This window comes from Paramisgurnus dabryanus, chromosome 1 (genome assembly GCF_030506205.2).
Source record: "Paramisgurnus dabryanus chromosome 1, PD_genome_1.1, whole genome shotgun sequence".
Lineage (NCBI taxonomy): Eukaryota > Metazoa > Chordata > Actinopteri > Cypriniformes > Cobitidae > Paramisgurnus > Paramisgurnus dabryanus.
Genome location: NC_133337.1, coordinates 18,322,856 through 18,345,204, shown reverse-complemented (window position 1 = coordinate 18,345,204; position 22,349 = coordinate 18,322,856). Strand labels below are relative to the sequence as shown.

General features: G+C 37.3%; 2 protein-coding genes across 4 annotated transcripts; one reads left to right on the top strand and one right to left on the bottom strand.

Moving 5' to 3' along the window:
• Positions 1-1,174: 1,174 nt before the first annotated feature.
• On the top strand, positions 1,175-13,209 carry tulp3 (TUB like protein 3). Of its 2 annotated transcripts, none has more exons than XM_065273419.2 (12): positions 1,175-1,288; positions 6,136-6,177; positions 7,028-7,079; positions 9,499-9,661; positions 10,088-10,273; positions 10,664-10,791; positions 10,936-11,127; positions 11,200-11,312; positions 11,763-11,880; positions 11,988-12,086; positions 12,203-12,374; positions 12,494-13,209. In XM_065273419.2, exons 1-12 carry the CDS (start codon positions 1,272-1,274, stop codon positions 12,625-12,627), a joined length of 1,416 nt encoding a protein of 471 aa, XP_065129491.1. In that variant the 5' UTR covers positions 1,175-1,271; the 3' UTR covers positions 12,628-13,209. The 2 variants fall into 2 exon arrangements, with proteins under 2 accessions (XP_065129491.1, XP_065129492.1); XM_065273420.2 differs by lacking the exon at positions 1,175-1,288 and adding an exon at positions 5,486-5,605.
• Positions 13,210-13,606: 397 nt separating this feature from the next.
• trim35-14 (tripartite motif containing 35-14) lies at positions 13,607-19,933 on the bottom strand. 2 transcript variants are annotated; one of them, XM_065264482.2, is made up of 7 exons: positions 19,852-19,933; positions 18,135-18,548; positions 17,964-18,059; positions 17,349-17,579; positions 17,209-17,231; positions 16,995-17,110; positions 13,607-15,770 (listed from the first exon to the last, which is right to left on the bottom strand). In XM_065264482.2, the coding sequence occupies exons 2-7, from the start codon at positions 18,531-18,533 to the stop codon at positions 15,250-15,252; spliced, it is 1,386 nt and encodes a 461-aa protein (XP_065120554.2). In that variant the 5' UTR covers positions 18,534-18,548; positions 19,852-19,933; the 3' UTR covers positions 13,607-15,249. The 2 variants fall into 2 exon arrangements, with proteins under 2 accessions (XP_065120554.2, XP_065120556.2); XM_065264484.2 differs by lacking the exon at positions 19,852-19,933 and adding an exon at positions 18,644-18,781.
• Positions 19,934-22,349: the final 2,416 nt, after the last annotated feature.

The window sequence follows — 22,349 nt, the reverse complement described above, 5'->3', positions numbered from 1 at the left end:
TTATGTCTGTGGTGTTACCAATATTTGAAGTAAAAAGACAGTAACACAACAGACAGTAACACAACAGACAGTAACACAACAGACAGTAACACAACAGACAGTAACACAACAGACAGTAACACAACAGACAGTAACACCACAGACAGTAACACCACAGACAGTAACACCACAGACAGTAACACCACAGACAGTAACACCACAGACAGTAACACCACAGACAGTAACACCAAAGACAAATTATCCAAAATCCAGTCTAAAATGGAGGCTGCCATAATGATAATTTCAAGATCAGGGGACATAGGAAATATTAATAAGTATGTATTTTTGATTAAAATATTTAAAATCTGTGAGTTAACACCACAAACACTGATAAAGTGTGACACATGAAATTGTCAGAAAAGTAGCTATTATTAGAAATTCTGCTTTATGTATATATATATAAAAAAACGAATAAGAAAGAATGCACTCACCATGCACCCCACAGATCAACCAGCACCTGGAATGACCTTTACACACAGGAAGTAGTCCAAATAAATTTCCCCCTTTTCTTAAAGGGGCGACATCCATTGTTGTAACCACAGATATCATGATGTCTAGTTGTTGTAACTCTAACGCCAATGACATACATTTGGGGGACACCATTGAGGTATGGCGGAAACATCCATTTTTTGTTACAAATGCAATTTCTCAAACTCAATTAAATAGTGATTTTTAAACAAATTTAATTGTTAATAGTGCATAAATTGTGTTTATCCTACAGAATACAGACATAAAAACATTTTATAATTTATTGGTATTTAAAGTTTATCTAAACTGTTATAAAGTAGACGGAGACCACTTACCACCACAAATAAAGAATGACCCAGCCCCTGAATTTGAATGCATTTAAAAATCTCAAAATTGATGGACTTCGTGTGGATTTGGTTTATGTGATCATGGACCAATCATTATTTAAGTATTAGATTTGTATTACTTAGGGTTGAAATCTATGTCAGCCACCAATTACTCAACTATATAAACATGGTTAAAAGTTTATAACCTTTAGTGTACACATTTCTTCTAAAACAAACAAAAACTCTTGAGCTTTCACTGCTGTAAAATAACCAGACTACTGTGCTGACGGTCTGGGCCATCGAGCGCCCCTTATGGAAGGTACGTTTATCGGCGCCTAGGCGCGCATGCGCAGGCGAGTCGCGGCCGCAGCGGGTTTTGCTCACAGGGACGCGACGCTGCAGTAGCAGCGGACGAATCCATAGCAACGGCGGATAAACATGAGCTACTACAGCAGGTAAGACACACTGATCCAAACAGTTTTATCAGAAATGATCCAAAAGCTACGCCGGGTCGGGGTCTGTTGTGTGCTCGTACCCGCGCGTGTGTTACTCGAGTGTCTTTCGGAACTTTTCTGTGTTTTTTTTCTTCTGCTGCGGCTCCTGTTGCGTTTCTTGCGCGCTGTAACATCAACCAGAGCTAAAACACAATAAAACACCAGAGCATTTACAAAATAAGACAACATCACCATCCGAACAGTTGAAATATAAAGGAATTAGAGAAATATGTCGTATGAAAGAGAATGAGAGAGTGACGTAAAGGGTGTAACGACAGAGCCTCAGTTAGCAGGGGGATAACGGGGAAGACCACACGACCATCAGGCTTACACAAATTAATATATTAATGGTAAACTATCAGTTTATCAAATAAAAACCACCGCAAATCGTTTCAGATGGATATAACGGATTAATAATGAAGACTGTAGACCACTTAGTCTGTTAAAGCCCAACAGCAGCGTTACTAAACTGCTCTAATTCTTTAAATCTATTAAAACGTGTATTCACAATGGGTAATTGTTACTGTTATGTCGTTTTCCTCAATTGTTGCGTAAACAGCCGTAAGTTTGCGCTTCTGACGCAGTCATGCGCGTGTGGCTTGACGTCATGACGGTACTGTGTTAATATTTATGATGTCACAATATAACTGCAACACACACCACATTAAATAAGTTCATTGTCTTATGTTTTTTGTTGTTGTTTTATTTCATTCATCAGAGCATTCTGGATGAATCTGCTTCAACGCTCGTGTGCATGTGTTCCAGCTTAAGATTTCTGCATGTCCTTGACTCCTTTCTCAGCTGATTGTGTGTTTGATAAAAGATCATTTTCAGCATCTGCTCTCATTTGTCTCGTGTATGTTTTCTTTTTCTAAACACTGCTGGGCTGCAACACTTCCTACCTTCCCGTTTGGTTTTAAACTGGATCTCTGTGGTTTCCACTAAAGGCATGAAGTGGTTTGAAGATTTATCTGCTGCTTTGTTTGCTTAGCATGCCATATATCTCCAGCATTATAAAAGCCACCTTCTTTAGCTGCCTACCAGCTTTTGTTGTGTGTCTTCCTAATGATGAACTGTAGGAAAATCTCTGACATTGCCTGAATAAGAATCTAAAATGTTAACTTGTTGTGATGTTTTTGATCTGATGAGCAGTCCAGGTTTTGCCTGGGTTGTATTTGAATCACAAAGCTTTATAAAAAAAGTGTTTTTTCAGTGTTCAGTTATTAAATAAGTATTTTTTGTCTTTTAATATGCCATACACCTTATGGAAGGCATATCCTAACCAACAAACTCTGAAATAAATTACAGCAGAGAAAGTGTATGAAAACTTAAGAAAAAATAAAGTAGATCAGTGTTAAATTACAGGAAATTCAAAAATCACAACTACAGAAAATGGTGAATGATGTGACAATCTGTGGGTTGGGTCTGATGAATGAGACTGATAAAGTGTTATTATGTGTAATTATAGTCTGATTAGTCGCCATTAGCTGAATGTGGCTGTACAGTAGAGTCCGCGATTACTATAATCAGGGATGCATGCAAGAGAAAATGACACACTGGAAATCAGACGATTGTGCTTTGCATTTTTTTATAATTTACATAAAAGATGGCTACTTACCCCTTACTCACTTATAGAAAATTATTTGCTATATATATATCAGTGAACATGCGTCACAGTTTGAGTTTTTAGCCCTTACAGCTCGAAATATCCTTAACAATAAGTCTGATCAGATTGTTATAAATCTGTCACAATTAAATAAAGATTCAACCACCAGCAAACCTGCAGTTCATGTAAAGCAGTGCAACAATTTCTTTCACATTTCACTGATTATAATTTCGTCTTTTAAACTCATGTAAAAATGAAATGACTGTTTTTGGCACAATCAATCAGTTCTTCGATGCATCAATGTGTGTGAACTTTCAGATGTGGAAGTGTTTGTAGTTTATAGATGTATCGGTTCCTCATGGGATACACAGCAGCGTTCTGCTTTTCAAAGGGCGTCTGTGGGGTGTGGTTGTCATAGTAACCAGTAGCCTTCACCTGAGGGCTGCCGTGCACATGCTCCCTCATGAACTAAACACAGGTAGAAACGCTTAAACCCGGACCGACACATTACACTCAGCATGGACACAATGAAGAGCTCTTCACAGCCCTCTTTCAGCCGATGGTCATACAGGTACACACACATCACACACGCTTGCGACACAGAGGTGTACTGAGTCGAAAGTCCTACAGACTTTGTGATTACTTTCTGTGTGTGTTATGGGAATTCACAGGTGGACGTATGTTGTGTGTTTGTTAGGTTTGTTTGCAGTTATTAATAAAGTGGACTTGGCTTTGCTTTTGTTTTTATATTTTATACCAGCGTCTAACTGCAGCTCGGCTGCTAATACCTAGCAGTTTTGTACATACATTAGGACGTTTCAATGTTTATATTCTGTTTACTAACTAGCACATTCACAACCTGGTGACTTTATTCATCATTACTCTATTTAAATTCAATTCAAATGTATTTATATAGCACTTTCATTGTTCATTGTTAAAAGTGTTCATTGTTTCTAAACAGCTTTACATGAAATAGAAATAAAGTAATTGCAGAAAAGCAAAGAACAAAAAAGCTTGTACATTTGCACTTTGCCATTGTATACATTATTACATGGTCTATTCGTTTTAAATATGTGGAAAAATTCTTTGTTTTGTAATTCACTGATGGAGGCTAACATGTGCAGTTTTTCAATGACAATGAAGTGATTCTAGCAGGGCTTTGAACCAGATTTTTTTCTCAATTGGTTCATTACGAACAGAAACAGTATTTTAATGGCTACATTACTGTATGTAAGCGGCAACTGTAATTCTGACATGCCTACATTTAGCATTATACATGAATTAAGACAACAACAATTTCTGCCATGTTGTTTATTGGCAAACAACTTAAACAAATGTTTTTATTAGAAAAAGAATACTTTGGTATTTCAAGATCATTTTGTTTGTATGTGTCCTGTCAAGAACAAAAAGATTGTTTTGTGTGTATGCACTTTAAGTGCACTTAAACACGCGCACACACACAGACGGAGGACGAATTCCAAACGGGGCTTCCGGAAGAAGATGCAGCATAACCAGTCGCCCACATAAAGTGAAAATTACGTTGTTTTTTAGTGCTTAATTCGCCAAATTTATTTTAATGGACTACAGTATGAGACACAGTAGCGCGAACTCTCTCTCAAGATTAAACATTAAGAGTTCTGATCTTTGAAGGGCATAGGGATAATCACGTTTGATTGGAGTTGGACCGGACACATTCAACCGCATATGCGTCTGTGCGTACAGAAAATTGCTCACTTTTGCGCCTTTTTGTGGTTAAATTGTTTCAAATCACCTAAGTGTTAATATTTGCAAGCCTTTGAAACAGGTGCAAATGATCAACTTTTTACCCTGTTTAAATTTGCGTATTAATATGCGAATTGCATGCGAGCCGAACCATGGGTCGTAATCTGTAAAGATCATGGATCAACTGCAACCTGTTACACCACTAATTAGTATAAAAAAACATCTTGAAATACTTGATAGCCTACAGTATTTACCTATGATTGAGCATTAGAGACAAGCTTCTCATTTCTCCAATGAGTCAACGGTTACCATTATTTTAAATAAACGATCCTGTTCCAGAACATATATATTTTAAACATTTCTGGTTTCGTTTCTGTTCCTTGCAAAACATCAAAAGTTGATCGTTTTCGTTCCATGAACCGGTTCAAAGCCTTGGTTTCTAAGTCTAAGTTTGTTTTCCTTAACACTTGTTTGAGTGTTAGTTTCCTGAATGTCCATAAATGACTTCATTATTGTTTGGCCATAAGTAAATGACTGGACGGATGATGATGTTTGTGTTGTGTTGATCTCTAATGAGAGCTACAGACCCACAGAGAACTGATGTTTCCACCAAACATGAAAGTCATCATCACACTCTCTGGTGGATTATTAGTGCACTCATTTATACTTCTTTCTTTCTTTCTTTCTTTCTTTCTTTCTTTCTTTCTTTCTTTCTTTCTTTCTTTCTTTCTTTCTTTCACCTTTCTTTCTTTCTTTCTTTCTTTCTTTCTTTCTTTCTTTCTTTCTTTCACTGCACCATCTGAGCATTTGTTGGTAGTATATGTGTGTGTGTGTGTGTGTGTGTTTGCTAAGGGCTGTTACCTCATGCTAAGGTAACCATGGTTACACAGGTGTCACATCTGACAGCTTGTGTGTAATCTTACCTCAGTGAGCATAAAACATTCATACAGGTGGGTAGACTTAAGGCACTTACAGTACACATACACACACACACACACACACACACACACACACATTCTGGTTTCCATGTTTTGTGGGGACATTCCATAGACGTAATGCATTTTATACTGCACAAACTGTATATTCTATTCCCTAACCCCAACCATCACAGAAAATGTTCTGATACTTCACATTTTCAAAAAACATCATTCTGTTTGATTTATAAGCTTGTTTCCTCATGGGAACCCCAAAATGTCCCTACAAGGTCATAAAAATACTGGTATTCCTATCATTGTGGGGACAATTGGTCCCCACAACATGATAATTAACAGGTACACACACACACACACACACACACACACACACACACACACACACACACACACACACACACACACACACACACAGTCACACTAGCAGCTGGTGTGAGGTGAGCACACTTATCCTCATCTTCATCCCTGCTGTTCTTTTCACTGACTCACTCTCTCTCCTCTTTGTGTTTTTTTCTCTCTATCTGTTTTGTATCGCCATGGAAACGAAGACCCTCAAGTTCATCCAGCTTCGCATCCACAGCCATGACCAGGTACGACACACACACAACACATTCACACTGCCTGTGACGTACCACTGTGATACCAGGATGTTGTGGCTTATTGCCCGGCGTCATGGTTGCTAGGTGATTGCTAGGGTGTTGGTATTAATCGGTCAAAATAGCCAGGTTAAAAAGATGTAAAACAGTTCTTCTTAAGAAGGTATCAATTATGTCATACAGATAAAGAGCTCGGTTTACACACCTCGTGTTATTTTTAATGCACTAATCTACATTTACTGTACCGCTTTCAGATCCTCTGTACTCTTGCACAGAGACTGCATTACTGTGGTAAGAGTACACAGGGTTGAAATATTTCGCACTATAATCACCGTGTTTGTGTGGGCTGTTTTTACAGGTTCATGCCTGTGTGTGGGGGTGTTTCTGTTTATTTTTAAACACATATCTGTATGTAGATGGTGTAGGCGAGGATGTTGGAGACATCATTTTTATGATGGTATCTGCGTTTGGGTGACTTTTGTTGCCTAGCAACACAATGAGATGAGTGACAAACTACTAGTGCTTGTTCAGTCACTGTCACACATCAGATTGAGTGAATCACTTCAGGAATCATGTGGTTTAACTGTGCTTTTATATTATCTAGTTTTAACACACAATTATGTCTCTAAATAAGGCAAAGAGTGAAAACTGAATGTAATGCAGGGATTTGCTATAAAATCAAAACCAGTGCTTATGTTTGAAACAAGAGATGTTTGTTTTGATGATTAAATAACACAAATCCTTCGATTTGAACCTTTTATTCACAGATTTTGTGCAAAAAAGGCATCTACACAAGGATTTAAATGTTTATGTGTGTTTGTAACGTGTGTTGTTTGTGTTTCAGCACATTAGAGGATGACAGTCTAAGCCTCAGACAGCAGAAGCTGGAGAAACAGGTGAGACAAAAACTAAATCCTCTCATCAAGTGTGAGAAACAGAAAACTTTATCCTATTTTAGATTTAAAAAAAAATCTGTATAAAAAATGATGTCCCATGGTGATTAACAGGTAAGCAGTAAACTTTCGGCGCTTACAAATATTGCCAAACCTGTACACACACATTCTGGTTTCCATGTTTTGTGGGGACATTCCATAGATGTAATGGTTTTTATTCTGTACAAACTGTATATTCTATTCCCTAACCCCAACCATCACAAAAACCTTTCTTCTACTTCACATTTTCAAAAATACTGGTAACCCTATCTTTGTGGGGACATTTGGTCCCCATGACGTGATAATTACCAGGTACACACGCACGCGCACGCACGCACACACACACACACACACACACACACACACACACATTCTGGTTTCCACGTTTTGTGGTGACATTCCATAGACGTAATGCATTTTATACTGTATAAACTGTATATTCCATTCCCCTTACCTACCCCATTCCCTAACCCCAACCATCACAGAAACCATTCTCCTAGATTACATTGTCAATAAACATCATTTTGTTTGATTAATAAGCTTGTTTCCTCATGGGGACATCAAAATGTCCCTACAAGGTCACAAAAATTCTGGTATTCCTATCTCTGTGGGGACAATTGGTACCCACAGCCACAACGTGATAATTACCAGGGGGACACACACACACACACACACACACAGTATGATATGTCACAGTGGTGTTTTTAATGTGTCAGCTCTTTTTTTTTAATGTAAAATGATTCATTTTACGACAGCTGATATTATTTCCTGTGTGAAACAGTGTGAGGGCGTCTATGACCGAAACTTGTCTGTGTCTTCAGCCCTGATTTCTCTTCCTCTCTGACACTGTCATCCCATCCCTATACACACACACACATACAAATCAGTGTTTATCATCATGAATGACTTGAGCTCATGTGTGTTTGCTGACGTTTTCATTGGCTGTGTGATTGTTCACTTCCTGCGCTTTACATCACTGTGGGTTTTCAGTAGGAGTAGATCATTCTTTTGTTATTTGATCATAACCCATTACTCTTAAGAGGTGTATTCTCAGTCCTGTGGCTTGTTTTAAAACAAAATGACTCGATTCATCAGTATGTATAAGGTATGAGGAATTTACATTTTGAATTTTGAAAACTGTAAGTATTGTGCATAAATGTATTAATGTGTTTGTGTTGTGCAGCCTGATTGCTTGTATGAAATCTTAACTTATATCACTTATTTATCAGCATCATAATGTTATTATTCTCAAAATTGTTCAAAAAATAAAAACAAAAATATTATAGTTACCAGTGCTTATGTATACTGTGTGTATACAGTGTAGTGTGCATACAGTGAAATAAAAATTATATTGTTAAAGATTAGCATGGTTTTATAAGAAAATCTTGGATAATAGTAATGGAGGAAATATAATTAAATGATATTAAAAAATATGGGGGGGGGGTGATAGTGTAAATTAAGTGTAAATAACTTTCTTACAGTAAAAGATATGTCAAAGTGATGCATATCTGCAGAAAGTAGAGACTCTAAGCTTTCAAACAGTATCATGTGTTACTGGGGTCCATGACGGAGCATTAAAGATTAAAATAATATTTTATATTAAGTCAAAATAAGAAATTTTGGACCCGGACAGGGTCCTCAGGGTTGAAGATAGACCGATATATTTCAGTGGCCTATATCGGCAGATATTTGTAACAATCTGCCAATAAATCTTTGTGTGCCTTAAATTTGTTGTTTGTAATGAAAAGATACTCAAAGTCTGACAGACTGTAAAATGATCAAACATGAATTATTCACTTTTTAATGTGAAGCTGCATATGTGACAAACTCTGGTGTGAAGCAAAATCTGTCATCCACAGTACATATGTCTTGTATTTTTCAAGAACTTAAAAAGCGTATGTTTATAAAAATATTATGCATGACAAATGTTTATTTAGTTTCAACTATTTTCTCTAATTTTGTTTGTTTCTCATTTATTTGAATTATATTTGGGTTATATCAGTCTCATATGGGCCAATCGGCCACACTGCTTTCTCAAAATCGGTTTTGGCATTAAAAAAAAATCCATAGGGGTCAACCGACTAATTAAAACATATGTAAAATAAGATTTAAACAACAGAGCGTCAAAAAACACAATGAAGGCCAGCTCTATGTTCAGTTTCCATAGAAACATAAGCATCTTTATGTTCTGCTGTATTACCCAGACTCCCTGTGAGCCTGACTCATGATGATCTGATAAGATATTCTTACAAAACCCATCACACAGCCTCTGGACACATTAACCCACAGCTAAACACAGGCGACACCTCAATTTTAGGGTTTTTACCCCTTGTTATTGGAGCAGTAATGAATGAGTATGGTAATGTCATTGTTGTGTCCACAGAGGGTGCTGTTGGAGCAGAAACAGAGAAGGAAACGTCAGGAACCACTGATGGTGCAGCCCAATCCAGAGGGTCGTCCACGGCGCTCGCGACCCCGCCGCAGTGAGGAGCAGGCGCCACTCGTAGAGCCCCACGTCAATACGGCTAGTGACATCATCTTAGACGGTGAGCTTTCACATGCTCACTTTCAAAGATGATTATATATATATGATATTTCATTTATCTTCAATCGGATCTCTCCCAAAGCACACTTTTATCTGTTACCGAGATATTTTGTTGGCCCTTCTCTCTCTCTGTGTGAAGATTTCTCAGCAATTTACTCTGTTTTATAGAAATGTCAATGCATTTGATGGTATTTTTTATGCAGTTTCTCCTAATTCTGCAATGCCTTCGATGTAAAGGCTTATAAATATAATTTGTGTGGTATTTATTTTGTTATTTTATGTTGATGAAACAAAATTGTAAAAAGCATAAGAGAAAGTACCTCATAAATGGGTTTATACTGTTTTAGTAGCTGGCCCTGCAGCTGTGTGTTTTTTTTTTTTACTTTGTTTTATAGATTAGTTTAATGTGAATGTGTTGGTCGAACAGGTATTGATGGGCCTGCGTCATTGCTGAGTTCAGAGGGTCCAGATCTGGGCAGTAAAATCCAGGTTCTCTCAGTTGGTCAACCACCGCAACTTTCGCTCCCAACCACAGAAGAGCCGGAGACAGACGCCGATACTGAAACTCTGCTCGAACCCAAAACAGACATACACACACTGCTGCAGAGACGCGGTGAGACATAATATACAGCAGAAGAACTGTGCCATTATTTAGACTCTGCTGTACTAAAATCTCATTGGTTCGCATCACTTAAACTGGGGTTAAACCGATAAACAGGCGTTACTGTAGTGTAGTACAAGTGTTTAGCTTGACTGGAGGGCTGTATTAACCAATCACGATCCAGGAAATATTTGTTTTAAACATTTAGCATTTTTACATAGGAGTTCAAACATTATTTCTTAAGGGAATTTTCTCCTGTAAATATTTACAAAAAAGGTCAAAGCTAGCAGACACAGTCATTCTCTAGTGTGGTTAGTTGACAGTGTGTGTGTGAGTCTCAGGAGATTGATTGTAAATGACAGAGCTTCATCTTCTGCTCTTCAAACCTTCTGTTTCTCTCAGGACTCTCTGGCAGCATGAACTATGATGAGGCGAGCGAGGATGATGAAGATGAAGAGAGAAGCCGCTCTCTTTCACCGCACACAGAAAGCACGAGGCCCGCGTCTGCGTCCAGCACTCAATCCACCACGGTGAGTGGCCACGTGAGGTTTCTGAAATAATCAAATCTTAATTTTAATTGAATAATAATGCACATAAACCAAAAATTTCAAGTGACAGAAATGAAAATCACTTGACTCGTTGCATTGCTGTAACGTCTCAGTGTTTTTCTTCAGGAGTGCGTTCCTCTAAGTTCCCCATCCGCTGAGGGCACCTCCATTGAAGTGGATAATCTGGAAGAGTTTGTGCTCCGTCCGGCACCACGAGGAGTCACGGTAAAGTGTCGCATCTCGCGGGATAAGAAGGGCATGGACCGCGGCCTCTACCCTACGTACTTCATGCACCTTGAGAAGGAAGACGGCAAGAAGGTGAAGATCTGTTACGGTCTCGTGCTTCTGCTCCCTACAGTCCTCTTTTGCTCACTCTCCCTTTCTCTTCAGGTGTTTTTATTGGCTGGGCGGAAGAGGAAAAAGAGCAAAACATCAAACTATCTGATCTCAGTAGATGCCACAGATTTGTCTCGTGAGGGCGAGAGCTTTATAGGAAAACTGAGGTGAGGCCAAAAGTAAACTTCTTTTAAGTGTTAAGATCTATCTCAACTGATCAGATCACACTGAAACACAGTTTTTAGTAACGTAAATTCACATTTTTGGGATTTGGCACCTGTAGGCAGGAAAGCCACTGAATGCGTCGACACCCGTTTTAAAATTCTGTGCACTTTCCTCAACATGACTGATGTGTTATATGATTAATGTCCATATGAGTCTTAGATCACAGATGCTTTCTGTAACTGTGTGCTGCCCAACTCACATCAGGTAGTTCAATTGAACACAATAAAATTTTAAAGATAGCACAGGCACACTTTTAACAAAACATCTGTTAGGTTTGTAAGAAAAGCCTTGGTAGATGACCTTTAGTCAAGATTTTATATTATAAAATATTATAGCCATGCTGTAATGTCAGGGGTACACAGGTGTGTGCTGATGTTGAGTGTTTCCTGCAGGTCTAATCTGATGGGAACTAAGTTCACCGTCTATGATAACGGCACCAACCCTACGAAAAACCCTGGAGCTCTGCTGGAAGAAAACAACACGCGACAGGAGCTCGCTGCTATCTGCTACGTGAGTCTAGAGAGATTTACTCTCTCACACACACACACACACACACACAAGCTTTCGGTGTCTCTTATCTCACCCAGTGTTTATTGACGTGTTTGCTTTCTTCTCAGGAGACTAATGTTCTTGGATTTAAGGGCCCGCGAAAGATGACTGTGATTATTCCTGGCATGAACATGAATTTTGAACGGGTTCCGGTTCGACCCGCATGCGTGAGTGCTCACGTCTGTCAATCAAATCATCATTAAGAGCAGAGTGACTGTGATGGGACTGAAGCAGTGATGCATGAATCTGTGTGTGTGTGTGTGTGTGTCTGTCTGTGCATTAGGATCAGGAGTCTCTGCTGAATAAATGGCAGAATCATTCGCTGGAGAATCTGATAGAGCTACACAATAAAGCCCCGGTGTGGAACGACGACACGCAGTCTTACGTGCTGAACTTCCACGGCAGGGTCACGCAGGCCTCAGTCAAGAACTTTCAGATAGTCCACGACAACGACCGTAAGTTATCTAAGATGCGGTGGCTGGTCTCGCTCGCTGTTTTGAATTGACTAAGCAATAATACTGATACTAAATACAAGCGTCTGCATTACATTGATTGTGTGTTGGTGTGTTTTCAGCTGACTACATTGTGATGCAGTTTGGTCGGGTGGCAGAAGACATCTTTACTCTGGACTTTAACTACCCCATGTGTGCTCTGCAAGCCTTTGCTATCGGCCTGTCCAGCTTTGACAGCAAGCTTGCCTGCGAGTGACCCATGACACTTTAAAAGCCCAACACACCTCTTCCACTCCATGGCACAAGAGCACTATTCATCCCTGCGGTCGGCAGGTGAACAGAGTATTTGTGCTTCAACATTACGAAGTAGAGAAATGAGAAGCTGAAGTATGTTTTGAAATCATGTCATTCAAGTTATTGTTGTGGATTATCATTGACAAGAGAATACATCATAAACGAATGCTTTAATGGACCAATAGAAAGAAACAAAGGATATTCTTTCTTAAACTAAGAGACTTTAGATTTTCAATTTATCTCCTTTGGTGTTTTGTGTGTTAAAAATGTCATTGTTATCACAAAATTGTCAATAACACACTTGGGTCATGCATGCCTGTTATTTAAATTTTTTTCATCCATTCCTCCCTCATTTGGTTCCACTTTGCATTGTCTCATAGTAATGTTTTACAGAAATATAGTGCAAACTTAAATCGTTGTAATGAGAATTACAAGAAAATCTAACGGTAAACATTGCATTACAGTAATGAGAATTTAACTATTTTAACCTTAATAATGTCACGAATGAAAAATATAATTTGATGATATATTATCATTTGAAAACCAAATTTTTTTTTTTGTGAAATTCAAGTATGACCCTATTTTTGAATGATGTTGATGTATTTTTACAATTATGTCATAGGTGATACAGAGTTTTTAGTTTTAATGAATTTAATTTGAGAGATTATTAAATCTAGAGGAAACTTTGATAATGTCCTCCAGATTTATGAGGAGAAACAGTGTTTTTCCTCAATGTGCCCTTGTGTTCAACTGACTGTAAAACTGACATTTCTTCAGAAAATCCTTCGGGTTATTATGGCTGCTGCATGGACTGTGAAAGTTGCCTTAATATGTTGCTGTAAGTGTAAATAGTGCCCGAAAACATGTCATGTCATGAAAGAGTGTTTACATCATGAGAAAAAAGGGATTTTGAAGCACATTTCTTTCTGCCTATTCTGCAAGTTTTTATTAATGTGATCGATGTTTGTGTAGATATTCATTGTGTATGTTGTCAGTCAGCCGAGAGTTTCCTGATAAAAACGGCATGAAATACAGTTTTTAAGGGTCATAAATATTTAACAAATCCATTCATTTGGATCCGAACAATGTGACAGACTTGTCTGAAAATAATAAAATAATTTGTCAGGGAAAATCAAATGAATAGTTGACTACATTTTGTATTTCTGCTATGAGCATTATTTTTATATTTCTATATTCACGTTCACCTAATTTGAACAACAAACAAAAACAGTTTTCATTTTCTTAGTGATATGATTAGTGTATTTCTATTCTGTCATGCTTCTGACAGAGGGCGTGTGTTTTTCTAATGGGAGGTTATGTTAAATCTATTAATATAGCATATTAATTATTATTACATCAGCACAGTGACATTGATATGAAGATGACCATGACGATGAGTTAGATTAAAGCTCTATGAATCGTAATCAAATTACCATGAGAGTAAAGAAGTGAGGCATGCATCACAGGTGTTTCAGTAGGCTTTCAAGTTATTTTATTGATTATAAAATGAAAGATTTTACCAAACAGTTGTGCAATATTAACTTTAAATCAGATGTTACAGTGCTATTTTTAATGTAATTAATAATAAATATGTATGTATGTAATTATTTAACCCGTTAAGTGGCGCTGTCCCGTGAGCAAGTTTACTTCAATATTTTTCATGTAAATTTTATGTCTATCACAACAAACTATATATTGGTGGAGGTCTTCACCTCTAAAATACATATTTCAACAGTGTTTTTTAAAATAAATTATGTGCGCCTCAAAACATTTATATCCTGCAAAATGTCACTGTCCCGCCAGTGGGACGCCTACATTTACTTCAGTGTTTTGCATGTGAATTCTTATCCAATCATGACAAACTATATTGTTTGAAAGCTCTAAGAGTGTAGTTTTCATTTATCATCACCATTTTGGTAAAGGAATAAAATAGTGAGAGCCATTTTCTAAAATGCCATGGGAATACAGGTGGGCCCACTTTGTTATTATATATTTGTAACACTAATACCCTGATCCAAACCTAATCAATCATGACAAACTACATATCACGGGAAAGCTCTAAAAGTGTAGTTTTCATATTTCAAAACCTTTTTGCAGTAATAATAGTAATAAAATGCAGTGACAGTAATTTATTAATTTGTGACAAGAGTATGCAGCAAACTGTTGACACCTAGTGGCAGTTGTTGGGAAAACCACTAAAAGTGTGACACAAACCAAATTTTTTGTGATTTTAACTTGAAATTTGGATCAGAACTACATGAGACTTATGGCTTCATGTTTGAATTATTACTTTTGTAAAATATTTAAATTTTTATAATTTTATTTATAAAATAATTTTATTTATTAAAATAAATGTAAACTGCTATAACAATTTATTTATTTAATATTTTCACCTGCTGAAACCGCCAAGATGTCTTTTTTAAAACAAGATTGGGCTTCTAGACCAAAAAATGCCAGAGTTTTATTAATTTGAGGTGGATATCACATTTTCACCCCCCACACACTTAAAGGGTATTTGCGCCACTTAAGGGGTTGACATGGATTTAAGGTGCTGAAAAGGCTTTAAAAAAATAAAAATGTCAGGTTAGCAAGTGTTGTTGCCCATGTAAATCCTCAAAGGTCGGCCTAATTCTCCAGTACAAAAATATGGAAACACCATCTCAGGAAATCCACCTGTGAAGGTGCATAAACTTCTGTTTCGGAATGGATCAGTGAATCTCAGCTCTCCTAGGTCAAAGTCCAGCTTCACTCGAATGATATACGGCCTCTCGTTCTTATCAATAGCCATGACATTCTTACCACATTGCTGGTATTTACCACCCTTGTGACGTAAACACCAAAAACGACTATTAGGATCCATTTTGAAAAGTTTTGTCCTATTTACCGTTGCCCCAACCACGCCCAGCGTCCAGTGGCCGTTGTCCCCGACTTCTACATCCCAGCAGTGAACACCCGAGCTGAAGCCCTGAGCAGCAAGAACTCCCACATATAATCTTTTTGGATTGTCTGACACGCTCAATTGGTCTTCCACATACTGCACGCTGCAGCAGTCCTGTGATACCAGAAGCCTTTTGGAGGCTGTGTTTGGGTCCAAAGTCACAGGAGCTGTAAACACAGATGACCATGAACGTGACCATGAACTAAAATATGATAAAGAGAAATTGAGCCTTTTCACATTGTCTGTTTACATTACAGAGCATATGTTTAACCAGATTAGCTTGAAAAATAGTATAGTACGATAATAGCATAGCATTATTTGGTCTAGAAATGTTATGAAAGTCGACTGTATGTTGCTTATTTAAAATGCATTTTTAAATGTAATCTTTACTATTCATGTTTATAGAAGTTGTACTGAAATTTTAACAAGACCCATACGGCAAAAAAATTAATTTATCTGGCCAAAAATATATTTTAAATACATGCTAAATACATTTTGTAGAAATTGTATGCTCAATTGAATATATTTTGTATTTGGAAATATATTTAGTTTTAACCTTTATATATCAACATACAGTATATTTCAAAATGTATTTCAAGGGCAAGCAAATACATTTCTAAATGTACACCCCTATATAGCAAAAAAAATAAATTGCCTAAATATATTTTAAATATATGCTAATTACATTTTAATTTTATAAAGTATATTTTTGAAGCTGAAAATATATTTAATTTGAACCTTTTGTAATGTTTTGATGTTTTCAGATTCGTAACAAAGTTTTTCTTTCAATGCAACCTGGATATATTTCCTTGGATTGAAATATTTGGAGGGCTAAACATATTTTTAATGCTTTAAAATGTATTTACTATATTGAAACACATTTCAAAATATACAACAAATGGCCATATATCGGTATATATTTTATATAAATATATTTTTGTAAACAAATAAAAAAAAAGCTAATATATTTTTTGGCCACTTTTTGTATATTTTTTAATATATTTTTGGCGTATGGGGATAGCCACCGAGTAAACTGATCTGTCTTTGAGACTTTGATCAGACCCATACTAAAGTTGCAAAAAAAATATATTAACAATTATAGTTTTTTACCATAATTGCTTAATGTAAAGAGCCAACAATACTTTACAATCTACTACTTTGTTAAATTAATTATTTTCCAGAACAACCCTTAAGTCTGAATATTTTAAGAGTATTATATAAACTGTGTAAATGTGTATATTATAAATAAACACTGAATTCACAAATGTTACATATGGGATACAATGGCTTAAGCGTAAAAAAACAGTCAGATGTTAACCTAAACTGTCAAAGTTTGTAATCAAAATGTTAAATTTTGTGATCATACATGTATACAGTAGAATAGGACTTACATTTTTCCACAAGTTCCTGCATTCTGGCCCAAGTGGTGAAGATCAGTGTCTGATGAGGATGATGTTCATTTTTCTCTAGTTCAGGGACAATGCTTTGAACTGATGGGCATTTAAGTCTGTGAACATGAACAATAAAAAATGTAACTTTATGAAATTGGAAAACAGCTCAGCTGTATAAATTTTATATTAAAATGCAGATTGGAACTGAACTCACCTTTGAAGGTTCTCAGCGTAGTTCTGAATAAGACAGTAAAAGTATTTAGTTATTTATTTTCCACGCAAGGTAATTGATTCAAATTAAAGCATTTTCATAAACTGACCAAGGGCCCTGCATGGGAAACATTCAAGTTATACCTGGAGAAATGTGATGTTTTCAGCTTCCATGTCCTGCCATACAACTGCAGTCTTCTCTGACAGGTCTGAAATCTGTTTGGACAGCTCCTTCATTCTGGCCTTAATTATCATATTTTGAGACTTCACTTCTTTCGGCAAGTTTCGGATCCATTTCTCCTCCTCCTCGTTAAGAAACTGATGGAGTTTCTTGAATTCCTCCTTGATTTGGTTTTCTGCATCCATGGTCTGTTTCTAAAATATTCGTCAACATTTGTTAGCTGAAAAATGTTGTTTTTCTATTCCTCTGGGTCCGGTTCATCCAACAAGACTCGAAAAGTCGCTACACATCTGGGTCACAAATATTTACACCTATTGCACCATCTAAAACTACAACTAGGCACAGCTTCGCTCAATGTGGACACACATGTTCCTGCTGACATGTGTTATACTTCATGTCAAAACAAAAATCTTTATTGTCATTTCAACCATATACGAGTGCAGTACATAGTTAAATAAGAATAAAGTTAATTTACACTTGTGGTGTTTATAGAGTATTTGTTGAGTAGAAGTAAACCCTTTTGCAAAGAATACTTATTTTAAAATACACTGCTAACTACAACACTAACCACCACATACCTTAATGAGCTCAGCTTCTTTCAAGCAACTATCATGGGCATCTATGAACTCAGTGAGGGTCACCTGTAAACTGTATATTCGTTCCTCAAGATCGTCCTGAAATCACAGGAAAAACTTTAAAATATCAGATCTGATTCTTTCAGAGCAAACTTAGAAAACAGCATCTCCAACCTTTAAGGCCTCAACGGCCTCTTCAACGGGAGAACACTTATGATTTTCATGCCTCTTTGAAGTGTAACAGACGACACAGATGGGCTGCTTGTCCTCGAAGCAGAACAGTTTGAGCTTCTCCTTGTGTTCTTGACAGATGTCTTCTGGAACAGCTGTGGGATTTCTGTTCTTGTAGGACTCACAGAGAGCTTTGAAAGCCAGGCTTTTGGTGGGCTCGTCGTGTGTGCATTCCTTTCGACAGACCGGACATCGTGCGACATCCTGCGTGGTCCAAAACTTCTGTAGGCACTTTTTACACAAACTGTGGCTACATTTCAGGGTGACTGGATCAGTGTAGATGTCACAACAAATCACGCAGGTCATATCCTCCTCCAAGAAGGACAAATTCGCTTCAGCCATGATTGAAACTTGAGTCTGTATTCAGTAGAGACACGTTTACAGCATGCAGGAGGTGTAATTTTTTTTGTTTTTATTTCTAATATGTCAACACCTTTCAAAACCTGTCTTACCTTCCTTCCCTAACCCCACCTTCAAGTTTCATTTTATTCAGAAAGCTTTCGTTTCAGTGGAAACTTTAGCAAACAACTCCTCCCCATAGGCTGTCCCAGATATGTTTGTTTAGCTAGTTGTGTTTCTACCTGATGGTTGTTTGCTTGTATTGTTCATTAGAATTAACTCACCTCAAGCGAGCCTAATATCGCATATTTTTTTCGCAAATATGTAATGGAAACGCAGAAACTGATTCAACAGGCTTATTCATGTGCGCCACAAGAACAGAGTGGCATATGACATCGAAATCCCGCGAGAGCGAAGGAGGAGACTGCTATCGAGATGCCATCGCGGTACTTTGATGTCATCGGCCTGGGCTCTTTTATTGCGCGACACCTTACGACACTTGAGATCGACCACCTGTCATCCAATCACAGACCCCCTCTAGCACAAACAGTATGCGTTAAAGATGGTCATATAATACGATTGAATGTTTTTTAATATAATGGGCTATTTGTGTAAGATATGCACATATAAACACTAAGCTCAATATCAATTCTAAAGAGATCGCTGATCCAAACTTTCCAAATAAAACGCCTCAATTGGAAATGCCCCAAGGCATTTCCAAATTGGCTGAGGCATTATCGTGCTTCTGATTCACTACTGGTAAGTGTGTTTTAATAATTTGTTAAAGTATTGACTCTGCAAAACTACAGTTTATAGAGTCTGTTCTTTTTAGTTTATCAGTCGATTAACATAAAGGAAATAACGTTTTCTAACCCTTAGTGCGGGAGTCACAAGTGTGTCTTATATGTTTCACTGTGTTAAAAGTAACACTGCTGTAAATAAACAAGCTACTAATTGTACTGTTATGGATTTATATCTAATTAGGAGATTAGCTTTTCATTTTGACCAATGGCTTAAAATAATACATATTGACACAAAACCATACGCGCACTGCTGCGGGAGACCATGGTCCCGTATTTCAAGAGTGAAACAAAGTTGTCAACCCTTCCTCGTTAAGTTCCAATTGCTGTTTATTCAGTTGCAATGTTTACTGTCATCCTGCGTTTCTTGAACGTTTAAGAAGTGTGTTGTGATGATAAGGTGAACGTCTCTGACAATAATAACATACTTTACGTTGTTTATAACCAGTCGGGGTAGTTTGGCTAGCTGAATAGTCTTAAAGGAAAACACCACGTTTTTTAATATTTTACTATGTTCTTACCTCAACTTAGACGCATTAATACCGAAGGGCAACCTTCCGATGTCTCTGATGAAGCCAATAATACGGAAGTGATTTAAACTGCAATTCATCGACTAACCGCTAGAGGCAGGCTCCAAAAGGGAGTCAATTCCCATAGACCTTTTCCATGTTAAAATGGCCAACTTTACAGTAATAAATAATATGTTTACAGTGTGGTACAAAAAGTGTTTCTGGTCTATAAAGCTAATTTTGCCCTTCATGACAACTATGAGGGGGGTGAACTATATTGTATGGCGGAAGAGCACTTTGCAGCACTTCAACCTCGGGTAAAGTAATATTAACAGAAGTTTGAGCGAGAGGGGGAGTAGTCACAGTGAGGAGTGATGATGTTAATGCGCACGCTGAGGTTGAAGTGCTGCAAACTATAACTGTGCATTCACACCAGACGTGGAAGAAGTGTCAAAAACGCGCTATTCGCACGTAGTTGGACACCTGAACATTTTGAGTTTATGCACTTAATTCATTTTTAAATTCTAGTCATTCGAGACATCACGTGGAACTTTGCGTCATGGGCGGGTCTTATATAGCTCAAATTGAATAAACTTACCAGATTGTTCAACCTCCTCACTCTTCCAAACAAGATCCTTTTAATTCCTGTAAAAGTACAAAGATGTCTCTTGTAGTGATGATGATTCCTTGCTTCCTGTACTCACGTCACTGCTAGAGCAAGTTCAGATTTTTCAACTCAATTTGCGCGGAACGCGACATCGGTGCCTCCCGCGTGTTCTGCACCGCGCCATTCGTGCTTACCGCGTCACAGGATGCCTAATCGCGTCTTTGCTTTGACTTAACATGTAAATCACTCACACTTGCCGTCTCTTCCGGGTATGGTGTAAATGCATCATAAGTACTCTTCCACCAAACAATATAGTTCTCATTTTGTATCCGTTTAGAAATCGCCATGTTTTATTTTGTGCCACCACCATACTTACTCGTGTACCTACTCCTGTAACGGTCTTTCAATGGTGAAAACATGGAAGTGTTTCGTCGCTTCTAAATTCATCCCTGTTTGGATCCTAAGGAATGAATGGGGCTAGGCTAAATGCTTACACATTAAAATCCACTATACAAAGATTAAGTGCACGCATCGAAAAAAGATCTCGCCTAAGTTGAGGTTAGAACATAGTTAAATATTGAAAAACTATGGTGTTTTCCTTTAACACTGAAATATTACCTTCTTGACAGCATCTAATGAATAATTGACGACGGGCTGTTGAATTATTCGAAAATTTTGCACACCCAAGGTGGTAATGGACCTTGCACACCGCAGGTTTGTATTATTTTCAAATAATTCAAAGGACCAGAGTAAATTATTTGGGTTATACCGTGGTTACCACAGACATTGCTCTGACAGGTCAGGAGAGTGGTTATCTAAAATAATGCATACCTATAGAACATTTCTCAACCAATCAGAATAAAGCATTCAACCGCCCTGTGGTATAATAATTTTAAACAGTTCAAACAACAGAATACACTCAGCTCCATTAGGGAAATGTATTGTAATGTGTTCAACTGTAGGGCAGAGAAACGTTTGAGGAAAACTAGACAACATGAATAAAGGTACATCAGAGACAAGATTTAAGATATACAATAAATTCTCTGTTTATGTTTCATATTTAACACATTGAATTCTTAAATGTTCAAATACATAGCTGGGATCATGTTCGTGCAGTCTGAGGAAAGAACAGACTTGACTCGGCATAGAGAAAATAAAAAATCCTCACTAGATGGCAGTATGAATCCATTTAAACTCATGATCTGTTCACTTTAAGAAATTCATATGCTAAAAAAAGTCAAACACTGTGTTTTCTACACACATCTAATTGTTTGTGTGCTATAATTTCATTATCAAGCGTTTCTCAGCATATGGTTTGATCACTACATGAGGTGCAGTTTTAAATGGCACTTATTAATCACAGTGGGGTCTTCCAGATGCTGTATGTAATGAAACCACTGTGTCAGTGCACTTAAAGAGACAACTCACCCCCACACAAAAAAATAATTTTAGTTTATCAAATATATCTATTAAAGTTATAAAAAATGATGGGAATAGGTAATAATGTTTGAAAAATAGCTGCATTTATATATATAAAAAAATCCTTTAATGTTTGTGAGGAGTAAATAATAATTTTTTTTAATGAGCTATTTCTTTAACAAGCCCTAAAGAAGGAAAGGAAAACGGATGACAGAATGAAAGACAGCAAGCAGAAGCTGTGATATTTTGAAAGGATTTTGATATGTGCTCTTATCTCGGTGGGTTATGCTGCTGTCTGTGGCTCTCCATCCTGACTCTGTAATCATGTCCTGAACACTGGTGAGACCAAACTGGGCTGACAGTTTGATCATATCTGATTATTGGGGGAAGTCTCTTGTGCTTATGGTTCTGCTTCATCTGTGTGAGACAGAGCTGGGGTCATTATTTCTCTTGGCATTGGACTGCACACATTGAAATAAGCAAA